This window comes from Leuciscus leuciscus, assembly GCF_965113295.1.
Source record: "Leuciscus leuciscus genome assembly, chromosome: 12".
In the NCBI taxonomy this organism is placed as follows: Eukaryota; Metazoa; Chordata; class Actinopteri; order Cypriniformes; family Leuciscidae; genus Leuciscus; species Leuciscus leuciscus.
The window spans coordinates 3,951,470-3,973,769 of NC_138736.1; the positions used below are offsets into that span (position 1 = coordinate 3,951,470).

At 37.6% G+C, this 22,300-nt stretch overlaps 4 protein-coding genes and 1 long non-coding RNA gene across 6 annotated transcripts in view; 2 read left to right on the forward strand and 3 right to left on the reverse strand.

Annotated features, from left to right (window-relative positions):
* Nucleotides 1-176: 176 nt before the first annotated feature.
* On the forward strand, nucleotides 177-3,824 carry uqcrb (ubiquinol-cytochrome c reductase binding protein). Its single transcript, XM_082186028.1, has 4 exons — nucleotides 177-267; nucleotides 1,341-1,409; nucleotides 1,517-1,683; nucleotides 3,636-3,824. The coding sequence occupies exons 1-4, from the start codon at nucleotides 249-251 to the stop codon at nucleotides 3,711-3,713; spliced, it is 333 nt and encodes a 110-aa protein (XP_082042154.1). The 5' UTR covers nucleotides 177-248; the 3' UTR covers nucleotides 3,714-3,824.
* Nucleotides 3,825-4,198: 374 nt separating this feature from the next.
* Nucleotides 4,199-11,580, reverse strand: lrrc14b (leucine rich repeat containing 14B). Its single transcript, XM_082185907.1, has 6 exons — nucleotides 11,434-11,580; nucleotides 11,323-11,349; nucleotides 10,535-10,599; nucleotides 9,367-10,352; nucleotides 6,768-7,127; nucleotides 4,199-4,918 (listed from the first exon to the last, which is right to left on the reverse strand). The coding sequence occupies exons 4-6, from the start codon at nucleotides 10,269-10,271 to the stop codon at nucleotides 4,603-4,605; spliced, it is 1,581 nt and encodes a 526-aa protein (XP_082042033.1). The 5' UTR covers nucleotides 10,272-10,352; nucleotides 10,535-10,599; nucleotides 11,323-11,349; nucleotides 11,434-11,580; the 3' UTR covers nucleotides 4,199-4,602.
* Nucleotides 11,581-12,040: 460 nt separating this feature from the next.
* Nucleotides 12,041-14,256, forward strand: LOC309511009. Its single transcript, XR_014210469.1, has 2 exons — nucleotides 12,041-13,332; nucleotides 13,379-14,256. It is a non-coding gene; the product is annotated as an uncharacterized lncRNA (long non-coding RNA).
* Nucleotides 13,983-19,347, reverse strand: gatad1 (GATA zinc finger domain containing 1). The gene is made up of 5 exons (XM_082185988.1): nucleotides 16,537-19,347; nucleotides 15,982-16,104; nucleotides 15,831-15,890; nucleotides 15,570-15,753; nucleotides 13,983-14,480 (listed from the first exon to the last, which is right to left on the reverse strand). Exons 1-5 carry the CDS (start codon nucleotides 16,714-16,716, stop codon nucleotides 14,299-14,301), a joined length of 729 nt encoding a protein of 242 aa, XP_082042114.1. The 5' UTR covers nucleotides 16,717-19,347; the 3' UTR covers nucleotides 13,983-14,298.
* Nucleotides 19,348-19,353: 6 nt separating this feature from the next.
* The window catches only part of ankib1a (ankyrin repeat and IBR domain containing 1a), a 36,039-nt gene continuing 33,092 nt past the window's right edge, over nucleotides 19,354-22,300 (reverse strand). For both annotated transcript variants that reach the window (XM_082185846.1, XM_082185845.1), the window contains one exon: nucleotides 19,354-20,822. In XM_082185846.1, the coding sequence (XP_082041972.1) occupies nucleotides 20,112-20,822 (711 nt within the window). In that variant the 3' untranslated portion in view covers nucleotides 19,354-20,111. The remainder of the gene's footprint in view (nucleotides 20,823-22,300) is intronic.

Genomic DNA, 22,300 nt, shown 5'->3' on the forward strand with positions numbered 1-22,300 from the left:
GTTGTTACCGACTTTCTTCAGAATAACTTATTTTGTGTTCAACAGAAGATGGTAATTCATACAGGTTTGGAAACACTTTAGGGTGAGTAAACGATGACAGAATTTTCATTTTTGGGTGAACTATCCCTTTAAGAAAAACTCTGACGGCCAGATTCAACCAATCACATGCTGAGAGAAGAAGATTGCGTAATCACCGGACGAGACGTCACATATCCCACAATACTGTGCAACTTTCCTTGCGAGCAGAAATGGCGTCGAGGGCACCAGGTAAAATCTTATTTGTGAGCTTTTTTAAAGGAAATTACGAACTTATGAATTTGTTGTCAGCAAGTTAAAGAGTTATTTTATAACCCGTCTCCTTTCTGCGCCATTAGAGTGACTGTGCGCCGACTGTCATGTAAAGCACTGATGTCCTCTACTGAGTGTCCTCGTCTGCACTACACGAAATATGTTTCTATCCCCACGTCACCTGTAATATCTGCTTTTTGGAGTGAATGTTATAAGTATAATAGATCATTTAATTCTCCGTGATTCATTATCTGGTAGTTAACCGAGTGTAGAGACTCATTACTGAAGCTCATGTCAGATGTGACCGCTTGTCAGAGATTTCTCTGATTTAAAGGGATAGTGTAACAATCCAATATATATCGTTTTTATTAATATTTTGAATTATTTTCATTTTATTTAAAGTTTTAGAACATATGTGTGGTTTTGTCTCTTTTTAAAAAAAAACGTATTTTTTTAATACATTTTTATTTCAGCTTTAGTTATTTTAGTACAAGTTAAACTAAATGTAAATGAGAAATGTTGCCTTTACAACTGCCTGAATAATTTTTTTCACTATAACTTATTTTTTAAAAAAAACGAATTAACTTCACTTCTATCGTTTATTTTATTCCAAGTAACAAAAATGGTTATAGTTTTAGTTAACTATAATAACCCTGATTCAACACAAATACTTTGCAAGGACAGATGAAATAATTTTTTTTACTTAATGATATGAACTATGTTTCCATTAGTTCACCCAAAAGTGAAAATTGTCATCACTTACTCACCCTGAAGTTGGTCCAAACCTGAATGAGTTTCTTTCTTTTGTTGAACACAAAAGAAGATATTTTAAAGAATGTTGGTAACCATTGACTTAAAAAAAAAAAATACTATGAAAGTCAATGGTTACCAACATTCTTTAAAATATCTTCTTTTGTGTTCAACAAAAGAAAGAAACTCGTATAGGTTTGGAACAACTTAAAGTGTACGTTTTTGGGTGAACTATCCTTTTAATAACCCAGAAGTCACCGTAAACTCCGCATTATACATCATGTGTCTCTGTCTCTGTCCAGCTGCGACCGGCAGGCTCCTGGTGGGCTTCAGGAAGTGGTACTACAACGCATGCGGTTTCAACAAATTTGGTAAGCACCGCCGGCGCCATCGCTCCACCAATGCAGTGTTTAGAAATTGTGACCTTCAAGAAGTATATGGTATGCAAACGTACCAATTTCTTCCTCATGTCATGTAGGTTTGATGCGGGATGACACCATCTTGGAGGACAGTGATGTGAAAGAGGCCGTTCGTCGGCTTCCAGAACCGGTTTACAACGACAGGATGTTCCGCATCAAGAGAGCTCTGGATCTTTCCATGAAGCAACAGGTTCTTCCCAAGGACCAGTGGACTAAATTTGAGGAGGTGGGAAAGAGATTGTCCTGGGGGTTTTATTAATTAAAGTTTGATATTCTTGGAATAATGTGGTATACTAAATAGAGATCGACCAATAAATATTATTGGTCTATAATATAGAGATCGACCAATCATTTTTTATTTATTACTGATTCCAATCCAATTATTTGCATGTTTATGTGCCTGATAACTGATATCTATTTATTGTTTTATTTCTGTTTTTGAAAATTGTAAAAACAAACGGTTTTAATACTTTTTTTTATACTGTAATTTCAATCCCTCCTCGCATACAAAACACACACTTCTACATCAGTGAATATTCTGAAAGAGTGCAAAAAATTGTGCTCTGTCACTAAAGGGTCTTTATTAAATAAAATCTTTGATCAGGTAAACAAACATATAGCATGTAACGAATATAGTCGTAAAAAGCATATAAAAATAATTATAACCAATTAAAAATAGCATAAAACATTATATATATATGTGTGTGTGTATGTTTTTATTAGTATTTTTGAATTGATTTTTATTTAATTTTTTTCCATTTTAATTTGAACGTTTTAGAACATTTGTTGTGGTTTTGTCTTTTTTTTTTTTTATAACGTCTAATTTTTATTTCAGCTTTATTTTAGTACAAGTTAAACTAAATGTAAATGAGAAATTTTGCCTTTACAACTACCTGATTTTTCCCCCACAATATCTTATTTTTAAAAAAAAACTAAAAAAAACTAATTAACTTCACTTACTCTTAACGTTTATTTTATTTCAAGTAACAAATGATTATAGTTTTAGTTAACTATAATAATCCTGATTCAACACAAACACTTTGCAAGGAGAGATGAAATACTTTTCGATAAAACATTATAAATGTATTCTATATATATTCTAAACTGCCTGAATAATAATAATAATAATAAAAACATTACTACTTTAGTGTAGTTTAGTAATCCCAGTTTCATCTTTATTTATAACACCATTAATATTAACAGGCAGAATACGTTTACAAACTCAGTTTTCAAATACAGAACATAAATAAATCTATCTAGAGTCTATCAACTCTCCATAAATAATCTTTTGTTTTAAACTACAAACTGTGTGTTTAATAGGCTAAAGCGAATGGGAGACGCTGGAATATTTCCTGATCATCAACCCAGTAAATGAACAGCACTATGAACGTGACTTCACGAGACGAGCGTAAACAGAGAGAATTAAATTCAGCGCTTTTATTTCCAACTTTATGCTTATTTATGTAAAGTTACGTCTTTATTGGGACAGGACTTGATGGATTACGTGACTCAGTGAGTTTGTCTCTATTTTTTAGTGCCAAGTTTAAACTACGCATCAAGCATTTATGAAACATCTCATTTGTGCATTAATGGCTCTTATGTTAAATAAAGTTTATAATCTAAGGGAGGCACGGTCTTGTAACTTTGAACACCGTTGACTCATCTCTCCCGACACAATGATTTAATGGCGCTTTGCTGCAATTCTCTAAGCGCCCACAAGATGGCGCCATTTATTGGTCAATCCAATATTTCAAAACCAATACACGATTATGGGAAAATGTTTAAATATCGATAAAACCGATCACCGGTCGATCTCTAATTCTAAATATGTATTCATATGTATCTCCCAACCATCATTTACATACATCTCAATACATTGCATGTGTAGAAATACACATTTTAAATGTTTGGCGCACACCCTGAAAAATAGATTTGAACGATTTTTTTATTGATTAAATTTGGTCTTTCTCATCCAAATCCTATACCTTAAGAATCATTCTAATATGCATGTTACAAAGATTTACTTTCATTGTATAGCAATCTCTCTTCATTGCCTGTGGAAGTTTATGCATTTGGCATGAGGACGAGTAAATAACAGAATATTAATTTAACTCATTTGTATTTAAGCACCTTTCAGATATAAGCCGTTTTCAACTTGCTGTTCATTGTTCCCCGTAGGATGTTCCTTACCTTGAGCCGTATCTGGAGGAGGTTGTCCGGGAAAAGAAGGAAAAAGAGGAGTGGGCGAAGAAGTAGGAGGAGGCTAAAGCTCCTATTTGATGTGACGTCTGGTGTCTTGTATTTAAGAGTAAATGTATTATGTGATGAGTCCCTATACCTATTAAAATGTCTTTTCTGACAAAAGTCTTCAAATGCCTGTAGTCGTTTTTTTTTTCTTTCTTTCTTTGGGGAAAAAAGATACGGCCATTTGTTTTTAAGGTAGGTCTCTGTGATATACAAAATTACTCACATTTTACAAGACACACAGTAAGTACAATTTCATGACATGGTTAACCTATACAATGTTTACTTTTCATGAACTGAGATCAAGCTCAATCACAATCCTGTTATGGGTAGTTGCAAATATTGCAATATTTATGTGTAATAGAGATGTGCATGTCTTGTTTGCAGACACTGAACTCTGTTATCCCAACCTTTTTAAATATATATACATACTGTGAACTAATATATACAATCAATCATTTTCCACGTTGAATTACTGTTGAAACAAAACAAAGGCAGTATTTTAAACATTTGTTTAATGGAATCTTTTTACCATGTTCTCTGAATAAAGGCCATAATTGATTCCAATATTGATACTTGTCTTAGTTATGATTACACATTTTATGTCCAGGGGGGAAAAAATATCCATTTAACATTACAGTACAACTATTGAAAGCAAAGCCTGAAGTGCAAATTATCAGATTCTTTATTTAATATTTATCAATTACAAACCATTAAAAAAATAACAAAAATGAACCTTAAACATTATAATAAGTCACATTTAACTATGATCAAAGCTGAATTTTTCAGCATTATTACTTCAGTCACGAAATCATTCTAATATGATGATTTGATCCTGAAGAAACATTTCTTATTATAAATGTTAAACATACATCCTATGTCCTCGTTCACTTTGAACGTCTCACTCCATCATTCTCTGCTCTCTCCGCTGAGTAACACTATTGACGGTGTCAATGAAGTTTCCGACGACACTGTTGAACGACTGCAACATGGAGACTCCCAGTTCGTTACTGGTCTCGTTGATGTCAGGATCATAGGCTCCAAATAATGGAGTGCAGACTTCTATGTGTTTCTTCCCCTCCCTCTCTAGGATGCCAACAAGTTCAGTCCTGGCTAGCTGGAACTTCTCCCTGTCGTAGTTTATCAGTGTCCTATCGTCCAGCGGGTAGGTGGCACCTTCGGGATAACAGTCACGAGGGACGGGCAGCTCAACGTATCTGTGGCACAATCCAATCCAAATTAAGTCAGACGTAAACACTCAAAACGCTAAAAAGTTAGAGGACCTATTATGCTCTTTTACAAAGTCTTGGTTTTGGCCTGTTTTAGAATAGGTTTTCATGCTTAAAAACATTATTTCCCCCATATTCTCCATTGTTGCAGCTCGTCTCTTCCCAGTCTGTCAGTAACGCTCCGTTTAGTTCCTGTCTCTATGAAGCCCCTCCTTCTGAAAAGCACACTGTGCTCTGATTGGTCGGCTGGTCCAGTGTGTTGTGATTGGTCAACTGTGTGTTTGGGAAATGTCACACCCCTTTTACTGTGAATCTTTGGGTAGACAACAAATGGACTCGATTCACGATTTATAGGTTTTCTATCCGATTCAAGAAAGATTTTTACAAATTCATGATGATTCGATTATCGATTTATAGGATAATTTAAAGGGATATTTCACCGCTGGAAAGATGAATGTGTATTTAAATTGGGTCATTTATGTGGTAGAAATGTGAAAGTATTTTAGAAGTTGGTGCCTTCTAGACTGAGAAAAGCCAGATAATGTATGTTTGGCTCATGTGGATGAAAGACAACAACTCCCAGAATGCACTTGCTTCGCTGCTCTACGAGGACATCCCCAAGCCACGCCTCCCGGTTACAGAGGGCAGTATCGGAAGAAAAGATACAACTAGGCTACTAGTCGACTCGAAACTGAAAAGACGGCGTTTTATCGTGAGATCCCCCTATGGGCGGGTTGAGGACATGCGGAACGAGCTCCTCCTATTGGCTGTAGTCTCTCGCCTCTGGACAAAAAAATCACTCGAAAATACTACCGGGTTTCTACTGATACAAAGCTTAATGCTAATCGGTGAAGTATCCCTTTAAATGCTTCCACTAATATATCTTTGAAACACTCATTTCAACGTACTACGATTTGGGACACACTGACTGCATCCGAAGTTCCATACTTCTGAAGTGTGTATGTGATGGACACTTTACTATCCCATGAGGCCACGGGAGAGGATTTGTGAAGAGGTGAAGCAACAACTGATGCTGGTAGGTCACATGGTAATGACAGAATGAATGGCGAATGTAGTACATCTGGATTTTTTGATTCATACTATATAGGACATACTTTTTTTTAGTGGTCGTGAAGTATTTTGTATTCAAAATAAGTACCTACTCAAATAACATTGGAGTAAGCGATCGCGGACGCAGCCTCTAATTTCGAATACTATTTAGGACGGATTGTATAAATTGGCACTAGTCCCTTTCTATCTATAGTCTTTGTTGGGACGCAATAAGGGAGTTCAGAAACAGTGACACTGATATGTGACCCTGGACCACAAAACCAGTCACATGTTTTTGAAATTGAGATTTATGCATCATCTGAAAGCTGAATAAATAAGCTTTCCATTGATGTATGGTTTGTTATGACAGGACAATATTTGGCCGACTATTGAAAATCTGGAATCTGGAAAAAAATCGTCTTTAAAGTTGTCCATTTATATTCGTGATTTTGCTGCATTCACTCACAAAAATAAATGTTTTATATATTTACGGTAGGAAATTTACAAAATATCTTCATGGAACATGATCTTTACTTAATACCCTAATGATTTTTGGCATAAAAAAAAAATCGATAATTTTGACCCATACAATGTATTGTTGGCTATTGCCACAGATATACCCGTGCGACTCGTGACTGGTTTTGTGGTCCAGGGTCACATATTGAGGAGAATAACTCCCTTTGGAGGGACTTTGTAACATTGCAGAGCTTTTTCATGCTCAAACAACATTAGAGTTGAACATGTAAAAAAAAAGCATAATAGGACCCAATGAACACACAGTCAGTACCTCAAAGCAGGAAAGCCCAGAGCCAGCGTGTTGAAGAGAGTGCGCAGGGCAGCCGTGCTCAGTGGATTACCCAGGATCTTCAGCTCCTGTAGTGCGCGGCAGGGTCTCAGTGCTTGAGTGAACATGTCCAGCGTCTCGTCGTCCAGTCCACACTCCTCCACGCCCAGACTCGTGAGTGTGGCACAGCAGCGATACAGAAGCTTCCGGAAGGTGTTGGGGAAGACGTCCGCCACCGCATGACCACTCATGTCCAGCTTCACGAGGTGCTCACTGTGCAGGCTGTTGGCGAAGTACGCCATGTCCACTGCGTTGAGACTACAGTTCGCTAACTCGACAACCTGCAGCGGAGTGTTTAGTGGACTGGTGAAACAAACAGATTCAAGTTACTCAATACAAGCGTTTAGGAATGATCTCGCATAGTGGAATTTACACTAAATGCAGCTAATAATAATAATAGGCATGCTATTATTGAATTGCATACTATACTATTAAAACTATTCATATTTAAAAATAGAAACATTTATAAAATAATTTGACAAAAAACTGCATTAAAATATCTGTGATTCACTGAAAAAAAACTACAAATTTGATTCAAAATACAACAAAAACAGGATTATTGATGAATATGATTACAATTTAACACAACAGTTTTTCATTGTAAATATGTAATCTATTCCTGTGATCAAAGCTGAATTTTTCAGCATCATTACTCCAGTCTTCAGTGTCACATGATCCTTCAGAAATCATTCCTAATATGATGATTTGAAGCTCAAAAAACATTTAGTTTTAGTTTTTCTGTTGTCAATGTTGGAAACCGTTGCGCTGAATATGAAAGGAATAGAAGTATTAATATCATGGTACAGATCATGTTTTGGCACCTGTATGACACGTGATGTTTTGACTGTTATAAGACACGTGTGCACTGCTATTTACAGCGATTGTAGAACATAATGTTTTGCCAGAGTCGTGTCCTGGCCTACTTAGAGTTCGCAATGGGACAGCTGTCTGTGTTCAGTCGCACAACACACAGGGAGTGATTTCAACAACAACAACAACAACACACTAGACAACTGGTATTATCAACCCATGTTGTCTAGTGTTTTGTTGTTGTTGTTGTTGTTGAAATCACTCCCTGTTTGCAAACCCTCAAATAAGATTCTCAGATCTTACATTTAAGAGAAGAAGATACCCAATTCAAATGTTTGGGGTCAGTAAAAACAAGTGTGTATTCACAAAAAATGAAGCCGCACAACAGTTTTCAACATCATCATAAATGTTTCTTGAGCAACAAATCAGTATATTAGAATGATTTCTGAAGTATCATGTGACACTGAAAATTGCATCACAGGAATATTGTAAAATATAAAATATTACAATATTGTTTTAAATTGTAACAATATCACACAATATTTCCATTAAGATGGATGGATGGATGCATATTTTTATCAAATAGATGCAGAATTGACTTCTTTCAAAAACAAATAAAACTTTTGAGCGCAATTCTAGGAGATTTACACTCTTGCATTGACCAATGTCTTCAGATTAGAGTAAGTCACATCTCAGACATTCACAGATCCAACAATCGCTGATTCGATGTTCAATCGGAAAAACCGAGAGCCGAACAATGGCGACAGACACCGACAGAGTTAACACACTGATCTGACAAAACACAACAAAGCGTCTGTTGCCGTCTGTCTGCGTCTGTCAGTGAAGTGTGAATTGGCTTTAAAGAACCTTTTGTGCAATGGAAATGTTCCATAGACTCTTAATGAAACCATAAATGCCAAAAAAAAGAACCTTTATTTTTTAAGACTATGTGTAGGAGTTAAATGGCAGCTGTGGTCACATTGTGGTTTTAAATGGTTAGTTTACCCAAAAAATTTAAATTATCCCATAATTTACTCACACTCAAGCCATCCTCGGTGTATATGACTTTCTTCTTTGAGCCGAACACAATCCTAATATCCTGGCTCTTCCCAGCTTTGTAATGGCATTGAATAGTGTCCGAGTTTTTGAAACTCCAAAAAGCGCATCCATCCATCATAAAAGTACCAGTTATCCATATGGCTCCAGAGGGTTAATAACTGCCTTCCGAAGAAAAGCGATGGTTTTTTTTTAAGAAAAATGTAAATATTTAAAACTTTATAAACCATAATCACTGGCTTCCGACAACGGGACATAGACAGTTCCCGTCGTATGACATAGCTCTTCTTTTATATCGAAATCCTCAATTTTTCTCTCCGACATTTGCTCGTTACTCTGGTACATGTCTCTGTGCTTCTGCGTTCATCAATTCTCACCTAAGCTTACGCTACGACTACGTCACCTGTCGGGTCAGAGGTCACCCTTCCGCCGAACTTGACTCTCTCGTTACACGTACAGCCGTTGTCAGAAGCCAGGCATCACTGGAATCATGTGGATTCATTTCTTTTTGGAGCTTCAAAAACTCGGGACACAATTCAATGCCATTCTAAAGCTGGGAAGAGCCAGGATATTATGACTGTGTTTGGCTGAAAGAAGAAAGTCATATAGGATGGCTTTAGGATAAGTAAATTATGGGATCATTTAAATTTTTGGGTGAACTATTCCAAGTCTTTACCTCAGCAGTCTCCTCAGATGTCCTGTAAGAGTGGAGAACCCCAGATAAAGCTCTCTCAGCTCGGTCAGTCCGCTCATCAGCTCTCCCAGAACTCCCATGAGCCCCTCGTCATCCGGGCCCAACCGGTGCACGTTCAACGCCTGCGCAGGAAAGGTGATGGAGCGCAGCTTGGGGAACTTCAACTGGGACAACATCACCTCGATGTGTGGCGCCTCCAGATGTACGTTGTGCACCACCTCCAGCTTCTGCAGGCCGTGCGACTCCACCAGCTTCAGGAGGTAAAAGAGGTTCCTGAGGCTCAACGAATCCACACGCAGGCCCAAGAAGTGCAGTTTTAACGGGCAATGTCTGCGAAGCAACAAAGCCTGAGCCACGATCTCGTTGTTCCGTTCAGTAACAAAAGCATCCATGCGAACATCTACCTCCACTTTAAACGCTGATGGTGATGGTTGACCCTCCTGCATGGTTGCCATAGTCTCGTAACACATGCGGGTGAGAAGCTCGGTTCGTGCCCAACGCCCGAGGGTCCGTCCGCAGGGACACGCCTGGTGTTCAGTGTCTTGCAGACCCGTTATATCCACCACACATAGCTTTTTAGCATACGTGCTAGGAGCTTGAAACACATAGTCCCTCAGACCCGTGAGAAAGGCCTCCAGACAGAGCCTGCACGTGCGGGACGTGAGATCTTCCGGACAGTCCGCTGTTCGGCCCAACAGTTTACGCAAGTTAATCTCTGTCAGAGGCCACGTCTGGACCAAGTCGTGGAGCATCGATGCCTCCTCACGCAGATAACTGGCCTTGAAGAGGATTGGGTAGAGATTGCAAGACAAGCAGTGGAGGTTCTGACACGCGTTCGGGCCGGTTTGGACGAAGCCCTCGGCTGCTAGGAACTTCAAGCTCTTCATGGCTTTTCGTCAGCTCCCGAGATCAAGGAAACTTCGAAGAGCTGTCAGCCTTTAGGAGTTGTGGTGTGTTTCTTCTGCCTTCTTTCAAACAACATATACATATGGGTCAACTCAAGAAGAGAGACGTACTTGGCGAGAGCATGAGGGAGGCCGTCGAGAGGGGGTTAGTTATTTATAGAAGCAGCTGTCTCATGGTTATCACACAGAGGTTAAACAGCATTAGATTCTGGACGGTTGCTAAGGAAAAAGAAGAAGTGTCTTACCTGTGCTTATTGACCATCAATACAGACAACAACATTCTGTGGCTGTAGGAAAAATCTGGTATTTTCTGGGTTAACCATTGAAAAAAGGAAAAAGAAGATATATTCTTAAGGTGCGGCAAAAAGGTCTATTTGTCAACAGAGTAGCAAAGCATGTTTACACAGCAGTCACTTTAAAATCATCATGGAATCTAAATTTATATTCTTATTTATAGCATTATTTCTCTTCTCTGATGACGTGTTTACTGACGCGAGGGCGGGGCAACCTGTCACTCATATGAGATCGACCAATAGCAAACCAGAACCATCCAATCAACTCCCCATGGACAAAATCAAGCCTATATTTTATCTTGTTCCAGAAGCCCTTTTCACTTGGATATACCTCACAATAAGGAAGGAAATACTATTGTAACTTTCTGTTGGGCAACGCAGCGAATTTGCTTGACCAACTACTAGAACACGAGCAAAGTCTGCATGGGAAACTTTTATAGTTGTGACTTTTTTTGCAATCACATTTACCGTTGCAAAAATGTCCAGTCCTATTTTAATAGGATGATCAGGAGTTTCGTGCAAGGGTGGACAAGTTCCCCACGCAGATTTTGCCCGTGTTCAAATTGGTCAAGCAAATTTGCCACGTTGAACAACAGAAAACTGCTTAGTTTTAATGCGATTTCACAATGAACTATGGAAATACAGTCCTTGAAAGCATCTCCTTTTGCGACACAAACGTCCATTTAATAACCTTTTTTTACGTAAGCTACATGCCAGAAATAATGAAGATGCACACTTACCCTCTGGATTTTCTCTTCGTTTACACGCTAGAAAAAAAAGAATAAAACAAGAATGAGCATGAAGTAGCTTGACATTGCATCGTCTAGCATGTTTTTCCCAAAGTGTCTTACCGGGTTTCGATTGCAGTTTTCCCATGTTGATTCCTCTAATGCAATAAACTAACGAGCTGCCATTTCAGGAACAACTCTTGAAATCTGTGGCATAAATGGAGTGGGATATGATATGCATGTTTCCATTGAAGTCTGTCCATATTTTCGAAATGGAAAAGGAGGATTTGCTCGTTCCTCGTGGAAGAAGAAGCGACACTCAACTACGGGCATCCTTCAGTTTGAGCACAATATCTTCATTCGACAGTCAAGTAAAATTTGCATGAGAATTATTTTCCAAGCCTTCGAAAATATATTCCTGAACTACCTTTCGGTTCTCGTGTCTCTTCTTAAAGAAGAACCTTTAATGGGAGATTCGCTTTGATTTCGCAACTGCTTGTTTTTCAGATTGAACACAACATAAACATTTTAGTATTGAGATACCTCTATCCAATTTAATATCAGCACGATTTAAGTATTAAAGGGGGTAAAGTTAACTTTACAGCATTTGACTGTACAAAATTAACAGCTGCAATGCATCGAATAAATCAAATAGTCATTACATTGTAGCGCCCTCTGGTGGCGTGTCGAAATACAGCACGATGTCACGAAACAGGAAGATGTCAATCAGTTTTTATACGTTTAGTTTTTTCTCTGCAGCATCACAATTTTTAGCTACTCCAAAAAAAATGACGACAATTACCTTACAACTATACATAAGCTCTTTGTCAGTTTCATTAATGGTATGATGACACAATAAATGTTCATTCTTTTTGTCATGTTTAATATTATGTTAGCCAAATTAATAATATAAATGTGATAAGTGTCATGTTCATAACCGATTAAAGATAATTTAATAGAAGAGATGGTCATATGCGCATAACAGTCTCATCCATTCCTAAAGCATGCAGTTATCAATCATATCAATTGATTAAACTGCATTATGTTGCCCACAACAAATCAGAGTGCATTATAGGTTAAAAAAACTGAGAATTCACTGCACAGCACTAAAACATTAAAGACACCTGATATAGGCCTATGTGCACTAAATAGTGCAAAGGGAGACACTATGGACACAGACAAAATACACACTGAAATGTGACTATTTTATTTTTTAAGAAATAGAAGAAGGGGAGGGGGGCAATACTTGAAGCAAATAAAGCAACTTCCATAATAATAATAAATTAAATGAAAAAAAAAAAAAAACACTTTCTGAACAAATTTGGTTGTCATCCTCGGGATATAGCCTGTTTTATTTTTGAGTCATTTTTTTATGAGCTTTGCATGATTTTGTACCTTCATTACAAGTCACAATAAATGCATTAAAAATACTTCTATAATGCATTATACAAAGGCTTTAAGTAAAGTGTTAATCATAAACGGCTTTCCAGAAATACTCAAGAATCACTCATCAGAATACTCAAGCATTTAGGCCATTAGTATTTGTATCCCCTTTGAGCGGATTATTTTTAATACAATTTTAATAAAATATAGGCAAAAATATACTTGCTCACTTTCGAATAAAATTAAATGAATCTGTTCTAATTTCAGTCATTTGGAATCTGTTTCAGGCTAACCTCTGAGACACCAGAACAAGCGTGTCCGTCATCTTCTGTTTCTCTGCCTTTTTTAGTTTCTAGTAGTTTTTAATCGTCTGCATTTGAGTTCTAGGGTGCGTCTCAATCTGCTCCCTAGTGCAGTAGTCAGGGCACTGATCAGGGAGTCGGCCATTTTAAGTGCTGTATCAACCGCAACATCCTTCCTGAAACGTTCGTTCCATAAAAAAGACCCACAATGCACAGGGAAACACAGGGATAATTTATATAAAATATTTATGTAATGTTGCACGTATATGTAACAAGCAAAGTATTTATCAAAATGTACTTTAAATAACAAAATAATAAAGATATCCGTTCTGCTGTTGTTCATAAACACCGGTAGTGATGTTGTACTATGAGGATGTTATCAGGTCGCCACAAATAGTCATTTGCAAAAAAACGGTTGCATCCGAAATCACATACTTCCTTATTATATAGTAGGCGAAAACAGTAAGTGACAAAAGTGTGTCCGAATTCACAGTCCTCATAAAAGAGTAGGCAAAAGTACCCAGATGACCTACTACTTCCAGTGAGATTCTGAAGTGTGTATATGAGGCCACGGGAGAGGATTTGTGAATGGTAGTGATGCGACTCAACTGATGCTGGTAGGTCACATGATAATGACAACATGGCGAATGTACATTCATACTATATAGAACATACTTTAAGTGATCGTGAATTATATTGCATATATAGAGTCCTTACTAGTGCCCGAATTAGTGTACACCACATTCTGGTTCACTACCTAGGAAGCGAGGGATCTGATTGAGATGCACCCCTAGTCATTCATTAGAAGTCATGTTTCCTTAATAGTTCTCACCTGTTCCCTGTTCTGTTGATCATCATCCTCCTTTTGTTCAGGGTCTTGTGTTAACATTACGTTGGTATTGTTGGTTGAAAACACATTTGGGAGAAGCACAAGTACAAAACATGTAAGCTGAGTTGAATGAATTTAAAGATGCCTGAAAAAAGGGGTCTCACGTGAACACTCTGAATTTATTACAAATTAACTTTGTACTCAAAGTTTCCTTTCAATTTGAGCTCCGTGTCGTAGTGTAGAATACTGCGGCTTTACGTGTTTAACTCGTTCTGAGGATCCACTGGAAAATAAGAGCTCTGGAATATATTCTGTACACTTGAGTTACAAATGTAATTGTAGAAAATATTCAATGGCCAATACCACACATATCCTAATTCAAGCAGAACAGTTCAGTTTTTGAAAGAGGACTGGAAAGGCAAACCAAACAAAGTTCAGTTCAGTCTGAATGTACAATGATTTTAAGGGTTAACTTCACCCTACAGTTTCTTTGATGGCAACAGCGGGCGTTGGTCCTATATGAGTCCAGATGTAGCCTTTATCTGGACGAACTGGTATTGTTGGGAAAGGGCAACTTCTTGATTTGAAATACTCTGACGGAGCGTGACAGACAAACTCCAGGTATTCCATTTTTCTAGGCAAGTCCTCTTCAGGGCCTAAGCAAAGAAATAAGTGTGTTTATGCAGCCATTAAATAAGGTTTGAAATTAGGATGTATGACTGGTGATGCACTTAACCCAAGATTTCCAGGTTTACCAAATCAATTTAAATATTCTTTAAAGGGTTAGTTCACCCAAAAATGAAAATTCTGTCAGTAATCACTCACCCTCATGTTGTTACAACCCCGTAAGACTTTCGTTCATCTTCGGAACACAGATTAAGATTTTTTAATAAAATTTTTGATTAAGGGGAGACACCCCAAGTGAATAGGGTAAAAAAAAATTAACTAATAGATATCAGCATGAAACTTCCCCAGTTGATTACTGACATTAAGACAAATATCTTTTGAATTACAAGTTTTTAGAATATTTATGTTTAAATATGCAAATTAGGTAGTATCTCATTGAATATGCGCTAATTTGCATATATTTCCAGAAGAGAAATCTGAACATTGGATAAAGCCAGATTCAAAATTCTCGTTTCATTTTGTTGACATATTAGAGTCAAAGTTTTTACAGAGGGGTATCTCTTTTTATCACTCCATTAATCAGAAAAAAATGCTTCTGGGTTGTACGTCAGAACGTAGGCTCACTATTGGCCGACGATGGTCATGTGTGTGATGCTGGCCAATAGTGAGCCTCCGTTCTGATGTACAACCCAGAAGCGCTGCGCTGTTACACTATGTGAACTCACTCAGAGAAACACAGAAGAAAATTAATAGTTGAATAAAGTCAGTATTTTGGGGGGGTTTTGCGCACAAAAAGTATTCTCGTCGCTTGATAAACTTAAGGTTGAGCCACTGGAGTCACTTGGACTATTTTAAACATTGTCTTTACTAACTTTCTGAGCCGGCAATTTTCAATTACATAGAAGCCTAAGGAGGAGTGAGACAGCTCTCAGATTTAATAAAAAATATCTTAATTTGTGTTCTGAAGATGAACGAAAGTCTTACAGTGTTGGAACAAACATGAGGGAGAGTAATTACTGACAGAATTATTCATTTTTGGGTGAACTAACACTTTAACAAATGATTCACGTCACATTTGTCAGCAAGGAACATATGAGTTTATTTCTACAGGAACTTACCAACAATGTATGTGCCTGGATCAAATCGATCTCGAGGACTGGCCTGAGTTGGGATCAGCCAAGTTAACGCAGCACTTTTCTCGCAGTACTGGTCCTGGACGAAACCACGAATCTGTGCGTAATACGGTTTACCGTCATCCTCGTCTATTACTTTAATGACATCTCCTATTTGATAATAGACACCCTGAAAACAAGAAGTAAAGGTTAGATAGGAAGTGGCAGATAGAACAAACATTTTGAATAGTAGAGAGGAGTGGTTACCTTGTAAAACATGGACTCTGACGTGATGATTGTTGACACAGACTCTGGTGCTTTGATAGGCTATGGAACATGAAGAAAGGAAGGAAGAATAAATGCCATTGAACCATTTCATTAAACAAATCATACACAAGCCTGAGGGAAAAGCACTTACATTTTTCAATTTGAAAATGTGTCGTCTGCCCTTCCCTTTGGTTGAGACTTTTTTCTCAGATGCCGGCGCTTTGTACTTGGTGCTCCGTAACCGAGCGGAGCGTCTGTGGATTTCCTGTTTGGACTGTAAAATAAAACGGGAAACAAAAATAGTATCAGTGGTTTGGTTTAGAAACACTATGTACAGATAATATGGTAGAATTGTTTTTGACAGTTGTGACATAAACATGGCGGCGCCCAGAAGGGGGCGACCCGCTCCATGTACAGTAAAGCTAGATAACTGTCATGTCTATAGTCTCGTGTAAGTGTACACCAATTTAATCCTATTTCTTTAAAATATATTAAAATCTTTACAAAAATGTCTTTATCAAATTTCATAGGCAAAAAAAAAAAAAAGAGCGCGCCTTTTCAACAAGTAAACATGGGAGCGATCATCGATGTCGTGCATGTAGCGCTTCTTTGATTATAAATGTTCTAGTGGGCCGTGTAGCTAGAAGTCTAAATGATAGGTTACGTAAATAAGATGTTAAAAAGCAATTTAGGCAAGATTTCAAACCTGTTTTCCTCCGCCATTATTCTGCTGGATGGTGGATGAAGCAGATGCTCCGGATGCTCCACTCGTTACAATTTTACCCGTGCAATTGTTACACAAAATTTCCCCCTGGTTTCCTTTTTTCCACATGGAAGAAGAGTTCGTCTTGCAGACAGCACAACATGGTTTTAAACCAAGAGGCATGTTTGCTGACCACAAGCAGAAGCCTGGCAAGGTTGCGTTTACAACGGTCTTGCAAAGTTAATTCTGAACTAAACCGTCGTGTTTTTCGTGTAAGAATGCGATCACAGCCAAAGATCTACGATAAATGGCGAATTCGAAGAAATATGATCATTAGTTTAACCTCAAATACATATCTTTCATTTTGAAAACAATGAATGATAGGTCCCGTATGTTTGGTTTTATCATGTAGAAAAAAAACTTCCCGGATACGAAATATGCCAATGTAAAATAAAAGTCCTGACTGCATTATTCTTATTTTCAAAATAAAAGTCTAAAAACTGTCTGTGAAAAGATTTCACTGGAGGGCGCTGTTCATTGCCATTTAATTTTAAGAAAGCAAGTACAGTATGTAGTATGTTTCATGAACCACAACAAATAGGAGGACTCCATTTTAAACTTTTTAATCCGACCAAACCTTTTCCCATACTTTCTGTTTATTGGCTACACATCATACAAACTGGGAATGTATCAAGTATAGTCTATGAATGTGCAAATGACAATTCAAGGTTAATGGGCACGTTTAAAAAAAATCTAATCAAATCAAATCACAAAAATACCACCACCATAAATACTTAGGTAAAAAAAAAAAAAAAAGAGAAACAAATAATCCAAACTTCAACCATTTTTACACACAACAGTCAGATTAATATGTAAAAACTGGTCATCACTTAAAACGCAAGATGATAAACTGCTCATCAATTCCAATGTAAAATGTATCTGAAAGAAAAAAGGCCAAACTAAATGCACCAACTACAATCACCAACTCTACATTTTCTATTCTTTCTTTCCCATTATATCATTCTGTCATTAAAACTGGAATGAGAGGCCATCAAAAAATGGCAACCAATTCAGTGTAATACAAACATGAAACAAAGACCATCTAGGGGGGGGGGGGGGATTAATATGTAAGGTTGATTGTATTTGATTGACACAGCAAACACTAACTTAATTAGGCAACATATACATAAATAAGAAAAAGTACAAAAAGGCACATATGAGCACATCAGAATCAAAAAAAAAAAAAAAAAAAAAACACAATCTCTTCCTCACAACTTCCAACAATTATGTATCAGTAATAGAAATCAAACTCTGGTATTTATGACTGTTAGATTAATATTCTGGTTTCAATAACACTAAGATATCGACAGCATCAAGAGTTTGTTTTTTAAATGCATTGGTTTTTTGTTAAAAATAAAAATGATGTGGTACTCAACACCATGCCACAGATGCTGTCTGTAAATCTGAAATTGCATTTAACCTGGAATATGTTTTGTTTACTGCACAGTAAGTTTAGTCAGAGAAGGCCTTTGGCAAAGGTGTTAATAGATGTCTCATTTTGGCCACATACGCTGTACACACAACAGGAGAATATAGAACGGTTTGTGTTGTTAAAGATAATGACTTCCTGTGTTTCTGAGTGCGGCACACAAACGAAATCAGGCAAACCACTGTTTTTATCTCTCTATTGCTTCAGTAGAGCTGTGCAGTGTCTTTATGAACATACTCATGAGCCCAATGAAATGCACAACCCTGGATTATCAGAGGTGTTGTGTGTAGTAGTCACAAAAGATAAGGTAATCACATTTTCATTTACATCAAGTGTTCCCTTTCTGCAGCAAACAACATTTCACACTGCTCAAACACTCATTTATAATATGTGAAATGTGCATTGTGCGCACCAATTGCATTAAATATGGCATAGAAAGAACATTAGTGTTTTTAAATAAAGCGTCAGATTGGCATTGCTAAGTAAAAGGGATGCTGTAGAATACAAATAAAAGATAACAGGGCAAAAGAACTCATTAAAAGCTAAACGTTCCGGTTGCATAAACATAGCCATTATGTTAAGACAGTGTCTTAAGTTCAAGTATGACCCACTCGCGGTTAGTCAGGGGATGTTCAGTCTTAGTTTTCGGTATCAAATTAGGCAAATCTACGTTTTTATGTAACTGATTCAAAAGGAAAAAAAAAGCTATGAACAGTCTTATAGAAAATAAATTGGTGTCTAACTTGTAAGACTAGTCTTAGAGGTTTATGCAACCTGATGCAGGTCTTAATGTTGGCTTCACACTGTTCACAGTGGACGAATGCATTCACGAATTCATGGTTTCTTCTGCATGTAAACATTCCCATTGTTTTCAGAAAGATACGACTATCAACAACTTATACATTTCACTTTATCGCATCTCTTTAAAAGAAAGAATGAATTTCCGATCTAATACAGATGGAGCTTTCTCTAATGGCACGCACAGCATTTCTGGCCTTGCTTACCTTAAAATGAACATTTTCTATATGCACGTTATTAAACTTATTGTGGACAATTCATTTTTTTCGCTTGACATCGTAATTTTCAATCGTAATGTCATATTTTCAGACTCTCTGGTGACGTATGCAGGAATTCTCCAATCATTTAGTCCGCTTAAACCCCGCCCCTTTCTAACAAGCTTGCGTTCAGATCTGCCTCCATCCAATCAGCAAACGACGGATATAAAAGTCCCCGCCCTACATTTTTTTCAATGCCCTACTTCCTTTTCAAATCATCAGTATTAAAGTCGCAATGAAATGGAAGTAGTGCCATCTTTTCTTCCATATTGTGACGTACATCTGAGTAGAAAAGATGGCACTGCTTCCATTTCATTGCGCATTTAATCCTTTGTGACATTCACTTATAACCGCATGTTTCTTATGTGCACAGAAAAGGTTCTCACACAAGATTACCACCTGATTCACAACAGATATGCACATAAATTTTGCTCTTACTGCCAGATTATCTTACATAAATGTGCCTAAAGTTAGCAATAAGCATAACTAGCGTCCTAACCATCTCCATTACAGTGGCATAAAGACCTTTTATATAGGCCTAACAACATCTTTTTATGCAACTACTCCAGATCAAACTATAACGCTCGTAATTCTTTGATGTTACATTTTTTGTTAAAATCCTGGGTCCGATTTTTAATTAAATATAAAACTCTTCACGTTTTTTGGGCCACGATTTCAGTTTTTTACATGCATGACGTTTTAGTTCTTTCTAAATTGTTTGCTGAATGTAGAAAAAAAAGTGCAAACTTATTGATGAACTATGATTTCTGTGCAAAAACATTCATATACACACAAACACGGTTAGTGAATGATCCCCAATCTTCTCTCGTCTACTTTCTTTAGCTTGAATCGGAGCACGTTTTCTTGTTTCTCTTCCACCAGACGCGGTGCAACACACAACCGAGACGAGTCCCGTCTCACCCCACTGCACCTCGTTCACACTTCTCCATTTTTGCACGAGCAGTTTTTTTGTTTTTGTGTGTGTTTTGGCACAGTAAGAGCACTCAGTTGGTAAACGTAATTGGACTCATTCCTCACACTAGGTGCACTTCTTCCTCCCACTCCGAGGAGAGTTCGGTTCCCTGCGGATCAGCGCTGCTTTCAGGACAAACTGCGCTAGTGAGATCTACACTGCCCGAATCCTCCAAGCCTGGCTCTGCTTTAGGAGGTTGTGCATCATCCACACATTCCAGCTCCAAAAGTTGCGTCGCCAACATATCTGAACTTTCTTTTGTCAGCGATAGGGAGTCTTCCTCAGGACTCCCCTCTTCGTTCTCCTCGTCCTGGGCTTTGGCAGGTTGTTCCTCTCCAAAAGCGAGTGGCCCGGGACCGGCATCCGAGGTGGCTGAGGGAATCAGCGCAATGCTCTGTGGATTCATATCGTGGAACCAGGCCATGATGTTGCCAAGCAGGTTGGCATTGGTGGAAGGGTCCAGGCAGTCCGGGTCACTCGGGGTGAAGGCATCAGGGAAGGAGCTCATGTTAAAGGGTGTATAGTGGCTGGTAATGTTGCCCAGTCTCATAAGGCTGTCTCCCAGCTCCAGAAGCTCAGAGCTGCTCATGGAAGCCCGGGGAGGATCCGCAGAATCCAGTCCAGAGGACAGAGAGGAACCGCTGGCCCCTACAGAGGCGTCGTTACTGAGACCATCCTGAGGCTCGGGGTCCAAGGCCAGCCCGGACTCCTGTAGGGACAGCTGAATCGCCAACAAAATATTGGGGTCATCCTCATCCAGAGAATCAAGTGCCTGAGGGGATAAAAGGGATTCAAATTCTCAATAGATGCTCATTGACTCATTTTTGAGTGAACTACACTACCATCCAAATGAGTAAGTAAAAAAAATTACTCATCAAGCATGCATTAAATTGATCAAACGTGGCAGACGTTTATAATACTACAAAATATTTCTATTTTAAATGGTGCTCTTTTGAACTCTATTCATCAAAGAATTCCGAAAAAAATATTAATATTAAATATTACCATCGATAATTATAAGAAATGTTTCTTGAGCAGCAAATCATCATATTAGAATGATTTCTGAAGGATCATGTGACACTGAAGAGTAATGATGCTGAAAATTCAGCTTTGATCACAGGAATAAATTACATATTAAAATTATGTTCACATAGAAAACAGTTTAAGTTGTAATAAAACTTTACAATATTTACACTTTTACTGTATTTTTAATAAAATAAACGCAGCCTTGGTGAGCAGAAGAGACTTATTTGCAAAAAACTAACAGATCCCAAACGTTTTAACAGTATCTTTTTAAATGTTGTTACATGTGTTGGGTTTAATAAGACATTTGTGTATGAAATATTTAGTTTAATTTTGTATTTTTTGTTGACTAAATTTAGAAACTATTTAGTGGTAAATATGTCATCATTAACTAAAATTAATGAATTTAGTATGATTATTTTATTATAATTAAAATACAAAAATGTGACCCAAAACAAATAACGCTGTAAAAACTAGGGATGTGCCTGAAGCCGAATACTACGTTCAGAAAGGAAATTACGCTATCTAAGGAGACATGTTGATGATGGAAAAAAAAAAAAGAGATAAAATAGTTGGGTAATTATATTGTATATAATTTTGCGGGCATCAGGTAGCCGCTATCTATGGTGGCCCGGTAGTGCACAACACAACGAAATTTAAAAAGAAAACATAAGTTCACAACACAACGGAAAATGTACAACACAACGGAAAAGCTGCCAACCACAAGAGGGCTCTCGGAGCGCGGTAAAGTTAGTTTTCCTTGCCACTGTTCTATAGAGTCGGCAGTCTTAATATATCAATACCACGATTAGTTTTAACAGTATTTACCCATTGATTATCGACATAAAATATACTTCAAAATCACCTACATGAATTATAGCTTAGCTGCGTATTTACAATTGGAGAATACTTTGATGCGCACAGCGCTTGATCCCTAAGGGAACGTCTGGCAATTCCACCAAGTGGTTAAAACGTATAATTTATTATAATATAATTTGATAAATAAAAATAAAAACCATTTGATGAGTTGCAGAATTACAGGAAGGTATTATTGGCACAATTTCACCTGTAATAAGTCAGTCTGGTCACTAGCTTTGGGACATGGGAGGTGAATTACAGTAGGCCTAATGTTTTTATAAAAAACAAATTGTGTACTGTGCATATAGGGAGCTATTGGCACAATTTCACCTGTTGTAAGTCAGTCTGGTTAATAGGAACTACAACCTT